The sequence below is a fragment of the Miscanthus floridulus genome, chromosome 17 (assembly GCF_019320115.1).
Source record: "Miscanthus floridulus cultivar M001 chromosome 17, ASM1932011v1, whole genome shotgun sequence".
NCBI classification, from domain to species: Eukaryota; Viridiplantae; Streptophyta; class Magnoliopsida; order Poales; family Poaceae; genus Miscanthus; species Miscanthus floridulus.
Genome location: NC_089596.1, coordinates 100,426,229 through 100,433,352, shown reverse-complemented (window position 1 = coordinate 100,433,352; position 7,124 = coordinate 100,426,229). Strand labels below are relative to the sequence as shown.

Genomic DNA, 7,124 nt, shown 5'->3' with positions numbered 1-7,124 from the left:
GCGCCCAGACCGCAACCTGGGCCTGGGTCGGGATTTGCCAATCTTGCCTGGGCTGAAGCGAGCCCACGCGATCTCAGCTGTTCATCACCATCCGACGGCCAGGCGTTGATTTCGCGAGATCAAAACCGCTCGCGGCCGCCGTCTCCAAAACCCTAGGTCCATTTCGTCCCTCCCCTTTCTCTCTCTTCTTGCACACCATGGCCGCCGCACCCGAGGTCTCAAGAGCGGACGCGACGCAGGAGGTGGCGGTGCCGCCGTGGCGCCCTTCGTCGGCGCACGCGTGCGGCCGGAGCCACGCGCGGCACCGTCGAGCGGCACAGCGGTGGTGCCCTTTGCGCCCTGCGCACGTGTACGTAGCCCCGCAGAGCGCCGGCGAGCCGACGGCTCTCTTCCAGCGCGACGGTCTTCCCGCACGACGGCGGTAGCGCCGGTGGTGAGGGAAACCCGGGTAGGTCCCTCCCCTCGCCGACCTTTCTTCTAGGGTTAGGGTTAGGATTTGAAAATTTCGAAATCTTTCATCTCCTTCTTATTTCTTTTTAGTTTTCTTCCCCGATCTGGATGTACACACTAGGTAGGCTTTGACACCATTGATAGAACTTAATACCGACTAGCAGTAGATCTAGCGGGTATAAACTTGCATTTACGATATAGTAAACCCTAGAACATGAACTAAAACTGAGAGAGATAGAGAGAGGATGAGAGTGGGGAGGGGTTACCGACCATCGACAGGCTTGGCGGAGGAGCTGACCATGGTGTCGATGTAGGGCAACAGTGGAGTCCGGCGGCGCAAGCGGTGGCGCTTCCCGTCGCTCACAGTGTCCTCTCTAGATTGGCTTAGGGTTTGTAGGTAGGATTGTGGTGGCAGCAGTGAACCTCGTACCTAGTGCCCCGGCCCCTACCTACTTTTTATGGTGCTGCGCGACGGGAGCCCACCAACCATTGATTCGGTTGGACGTCCCCGATCAAGATACGGGATAAAGGCCCGACTCGGTCGTTGGACCGAGTCGGAGAAGATCAACTTAACATCATGTTCCATCTCGCATGCATGCATGCTATCCACTCCAGTCTCCAGCGATGATCCAGACCAGAGAAGGTTCCTTCCGGGGCTCCGCAGTCCACACCATCACCATGGCTGTGCTGGTGCTGCATTCCTGCGTGCTGCGCATCATCACTAAATCCAGCCGTAGACTAGTAGCACCACGACCACAGCCACACAGGAATACATACCAGATCCAGCACCTTTTGATTTTTTAAGGGAACAGCAGGGAAAAGGCGAGGCGGGCAGCGACGCCGGCGTCTGCATCGGCACTCGGCTCGGCGACTCCGACATTCCGACGTAGAGTAGCTTTTGGTCGCCTCGCCTGGAAAGTTTTCTCCGTCGTCAGCTTGGGCCGCCGTTTTTTTCAGCCAGCCGGGTCTCGATTGATGGCGCCTGGTGGTCTCCACTCACCACCCTGCAGTTGGACGACGTGGTGTTTGACCGGAGAATTGGAGGTAGCTTTGCTTGCTAGTTGGGCTGTGACTACTGGCGACGACGCCCCAGCGCCCACGCGACCCACCCGCGGCCGCCCGGGCTCCACTCCACCGGGTCGAACCGGCCTGCACGGCCCCTGTACGATAACAGCATGCGGTTCATTCGTCGGCCAGGGCCCAGGCTTCATTCTCCTTTCCCAGTGCGGTGGCCCGGCCGCCGGCCGCGTGGGATCTGCAGGCGCGGCCATGCGCCGCCGCGAGCTGGACCGTCGTCCGTAAATGCGTTGTCGGCCGGCGTCTCTCGTACGGTCGGCGCGGCCGTACGTGATGGCGACGCGCTCTGTACTTTGCGCTCCTCCCCTCGTCCTGCTCCTACGTTATTATACGTTAGTAGCGTCGTCCAAAGACTGTCCTTGAGATCATGTCAGGTTCATACGAGAACGAGATGCTGATTTTTACTGCTACATGTTCGTGCCGCAGTTCCTCCTCCGAGCCGGGGACCAGTTCACGGACAGGGGACATCACGATTCATCGATCCTTCTCCCCTTTAATTAATTCCCACCTCAAGGCCGCTAGTACTATCATTTGTCAAAGCATATGCTTAGGTGGTGTTTAGATCCCGTGTGTAAAATTTTGGGTATCACATTGGAGGTTACATGAAGATATCATATGGGGTGTTCGGATACTAATAAAAAACAAATTACAGAATCCGTCGGTAAACCGCGAGACGAATTTATTAAGCCTAATTAATTTGTCATTAGCACATGTGTTATTGTAGCACTTTATTGTCAATTCATGGATTATGCTTAAAAGATTCGTCTCATAAAGTAGTCGTAATCTGTGCAATTAATTATTATTTTTAGTTTATATTTAATACTCTATGCATGTGTCTAAATATTAGATGGGATATGACGTAAAGTTTTAACGGAGGAACTAAACAAGGACCGACTTAATTTGACGCGATGGCCGGTGCTGTGCAGGGATTTCAGTGCACATCTTCAGTCGACGAAGCTATATACAGGCTCAGGGTTTTTAAGCCAGGAGGTCTCGAGTTGATTGCAGTACACCCGCCAAAGATCTTAATGCAGCATGTGAGCTCTGGTTGAACACTGCAAGACGAGAGACGTGCCTTGTCTCGTCGGAAAATAATAAAAACACAGCGAATACTGAACAGACAAAGGAGGAGCCCACGCCATTTTTGCAGACTGAATGAACGGTGCTTATATCAAGAAAACAGCTACAGTCTACAGATACATAAAGGCTTCCAGTTTTCCACGGTAAATCTTAATAAGTTAATACAACTGATGTGAAAAAATGAACAACAAAGAAGCACATCGTAGAGCTCAGCATCTGAAACAAGCCATGATGTTCAGATGTTGTCTTCCCTGGTCACCAACCGGCAACCGTGCAGGGAGCGGTTCCTTCTTGCCTGCCGGGAAGATTGCTGCTTGTTGAGTCGCCGCCGCCGATTCCTCTCAGGATCTCGTGGGCATGGCCGAACTGTTGTAATCGGTAGTCGGTACCCAGCTCTGTCTATCAATGGCTCTGTACACGGCACCGCAGAGCGCCGACGGCTCTCTTCCAGCGCAACGGTCTTCCCGCACGACGGCGGTAGCGCTGGCGGTGAGGGAAACCCGGGTAGGTCTAGGGCAACTAATCCAGAATAAACGAACCAGCCCTTATCAGGTTTTATAGTGCACATCTCCTCGTCTATTTGTTTCGGTGGCAAACATTCATTGGACCGGTGACTGGTTTGCATTTCTTGTTTCCTACCTTCTTTATCATCAAACTTAACGCCCATGCCATCACTGGGTTACAACTGAAAATCAGGTTACAATTGCTTCCAAATGACAACCGTGTCCTAGGAACAACTGAAACTAGGTTCATAGTTTTTCCAAAGAGCTAAACACAAGCTATATCTATTACCAGGCAATGCAACTCAAGAGAGCACTTGTATTTAACAGAGTAAACAGCAGAGCCCAATTTTTCATGAGAGGCCAACATACCAAACAAGACGGTGAATTAAAATACATTTTTATACCTAGTCATTATATGCAGGTCAGAACACAATTTATATAAGAAGTAACGATCAACCACACCACCCACAAATTTCTGAAAATGGCAAAATTCAGACCATGGCTGTATCTTAACGAATTTGTGTGTTAAATGAAATACTGTGTGCCCCTAAAGTTTTGGCTGCCTGTCCAGACAGACAGGTGATGGAAGTGGAAAATGTCTCAACTTATCAATAGAAAGGCCAGAATTCAGCTTTGGTAAAAAAATTGTCATAGATATTGCATGACAAGAGTATACTGGAAGATCAATGCTTCATTGAATATTAACAATATCACTTAAATCCCTATAAGTTCATTTTTCTCATTCCACTTTCCAATTGTTTGGATATCTCATTTCTTGCCTCCACCTTCTTGTTGTGGACTCAACTTAAACAACTAACAGATCAAGGGGTGAAAGGAAAAAAAATGGCAATGCCCTTGGTTCCAGTGGCAGTTACTTACTAAGAAAGATGTATGTCTCAGAAACAAAATAAACTATAGGCATGGCTGTGCTGTGCCAAAGTTATTTGCCATCCAGTCCACTGAAAAATCAAATTACTACTCTACATGACTTAATATGGTCAGCTTGGCGAGCAAAGCATTGGAGGTTGTCGTTCTGGACATCTTTGCCAAGAATGGATAGAAACAATAATAGATTTTGCATATATGATTTTTCTTCCGTTTGTGTTTGCTCTTTCCCTTATTTTGATAATCAGCAATTGAGTTGAAAACATTGTAAGAATTGGATGTAGAGGCCAGAACTATTCCTTTTTTTTTCCTTAAAAACATGACTTCATAACAACAGAAATCTTTTCTTTTCATGAAAAGGTCAAGATGTCCAACAAAGATGCCAGATATTCATGCATAGTCTACTGATACACTATCCTGACATTTAGTTCAGCACATATTTCATATATCAAGATGACTCTTCATACAATCCAAAACTAAGAAACACCAACCATGATGATTATACACATTTATGTGAAATATAGGTTTATGAATGTGTATGCCTTTTAACATTCACTAGGAGATTGTGCTTGTAGAGTGACTTTTAGCATTTCCATGTAGGTTCCTCGAAAGGTGATGTGCTTTGGTAACAAAAAATCAGCAGGGCACCTCAAAAGACAAAAGGCTTTGCAACTAGATATGATAAAAGAACTAAGATTAGAGATTAATAATTCTATCAACCAAAAGTTTAAAACATCTTCATTTACCACCGTTCCCTTGGTCTGCCATCAGGAAATACAGGAACAGGTGCTCTGCCATTGGCAGAACCATCAGCATTTTTCATAGCGACCTTGACTTCTTGTGGACTTGAGTAATCATCTCCAAAGTCTGGCGGCGCGTCATCATTCTCACCAAACCAGCCATCACCCCACTGGTAGTCAGCATCCGATTTGCCACCAGAAAGTTCACTTATCAAATCTTCCATATCAGAGAGTCCCTCATCTTCATCACATTCCTCGTCACTTCCTTTGTCCGACAGTTGCAGTGATCCATTGATTCCCTCACCCTCCTCGCCAATCCTAGCTGTGCCTCTTCTTGGGAAGCGTGGTACAGCCACAAGAGCCCTCATTTTCTCCTTAAGCAGCACCAGCTTGTTCTTCTCAACCAGCTGCGAGTCCTTGTATGCCTCACGGAGGAAAACCGAGTCCCTATCCCCTTTGAACGATACATAAAACATGTCCGGGTGACGAATGATCATGCCCCGCAGGGATTGCGAGAACCTGAACTCCTCCCTGAAGTGTGTCAGGTGGTCCACCAATGTGCGCTTCTCCACTGTTAAGCTAAGAATTTCATGAACCACTCCACGAGCGTGCTTCTCCTTCTCAGCCGACCCAGACCGCAGGTGCGAGAAGTCAGCATATGGTGAAATGTACGGCATCTCCTTGAACTGTGCAATCCTCCTGGCCTCTCCCCGTGTCAATTTGAGCCCCTTGGGGAGCCTCACACGGTTGAACTTGAGTGGGCGGTCGATGATCAGATTCCTCTCCTCGGCTTCCCTCACCCGATTCTCCTCCTCGGCGAGCTCCGCCGCGGATACCGCGAGCTCGGGGTCCCAATGCGTGAGCTCCAGCGCCGGGCCTCGGTCCATCCGGACGATACGGAAATACTGCGGGTACCTGAGGCAGATGGTGTCGCGGAACTCGGGCGGGAGGCCGAGGTCGTGCTTGAGGTGCGCGATCTTCTCGATCAGGATGCGCTTCTCCTGCGACATCATGAGGAGCTTGCGGAGCTTGGCGACGGCGAGGCCCTCGGACTCGTTCTTGAGGCGGAGGTCGTCGAGGTAGAGGCGCTCGGCGCGCGGCGTGAGGCGGAACCTGAGCGAGTAGACGCCCTCCTCGACGATGTCGAAGACTCCCGGGAAGCGCTTGAGGAGCGCGATGAGGCGGCGCTTGCGGGTGAGGCCGAGGTCCCGGCGGAAGCGGCCCAGGTCGCGGAGGCTCATCACGCGGTCGGGCTGCGCCACCAGGATGTTGCGGAGCTTGAGCACCAGCTTCAGCTTCTTGTCCCGCTGGATCACGTTGTCGAACGGCACCTCCTTGCGGCGCTTCACGGCGGCCTGCGCCACCACCGCCGCCGCGCGCCGCGGGCGGAGGCGCAGCGGGAACGGCGGCGGGCGCAGCGGGAGCGAGGCGCCGAGGAAGAGGGACTTGGGAACCGCCGGGTGGAGCGCGGCGGGCAAGGAGGGGAAGGGGAGAAGCAGCTTGGCGTCCATTTCCGCCGCGGGGTTGCTCACCGTCGCCGCATCGGGGGAGTGGTTGGCTGGTAGGGATAAACCTCTGTTCCCCTCGATGGGTTTGGATCTGGATATTTTTTGGTGGGTTCAGCTCTGGACGGCGATATTTCGTGGAGGATGTGGTTGGGCTCGGCCTTTGCTAGGCCCAACCAAGTATTTGGGCCTCCCTTTGGGTCACTGTCATGGGCCCGGCCCGGTTTATGCTTTCCCTCTTGTGTTTGCTGGAGCGAAAATGTCTACGGCCTTCAGGATTTCTCGCTATTGATTGGGAAGGCACATGATTGATCACATGCTTGAACACTGCAGTACGGTGATTTGTGATATCTACAAGTACATAGCGACCGTGCATGAACTTACCGGATCTCGCACGTCAAAAATTTCCGTCTGCCTATAGTGGGTAAGCGGGGCGAAATAAAGGCCACGAATTCACGATGCAAACCGATAAGACCGGCCGGCGACGGGGACCTAACCGAGAACGAGAAGGTGGTATCAGGGGAAGGCATCCGCATTTTCTAAATAAGAAAAAGGCCTCCGTCCCGATATTAGATGGACGGGTCACATGCTAATGCTAGGCGACTAGTACAAGTCATCTTTCCACTTGCCAGGAGAGTTCTTTCGGAACTATTTTTCTAAGAAGGAAACAATTTATTTTGGAACATTTTCTCTTACTTCGAAACAAAACGATCCAATTGGGAAAACTTTTATATCTTCTGATGTTACTAGCAACTAGAGTAATAAAAAAAATGTTTCGCAGTATATAGATCATCTATGACTTGTTTGGACCAGCGGGGCTTATGGCAGCTCAAATTTTTACACAGTTCCTAAGCTACAGGCGCCTGAATCTCAGGCGGCTGCTC

At 50.5% G+C, this 7,124-nt stretch overlaps 1 protein-coding gene across 1 annotated transcript; it reads right to left on the bottom strand.

Annotated features, from left to right (window-relative positions):
* Nucleotides 1-2,694: 2,694 nt before the first annotated feature.
* Nucleotides 2,695-6,321, bottom strand: LOC136517357 (protein WHAT'S THIS FACTOR 1, chloroplastic-like). The gene has a single exon (XM_066510906.1). The coding sequence runs from the start codon at nt 6,244-6,246 to the stop codon at nt 4,738-4,740; it is 1,509 nt and encodes a 502-aa protein (XP_066367003.1). The 5' UTR covers nt 6,247-6,321; the 3' UTR covers nt 2,695-4,737.
* Nucleotides 6,322-7,124: the final 803 nt, after the last annotated feature.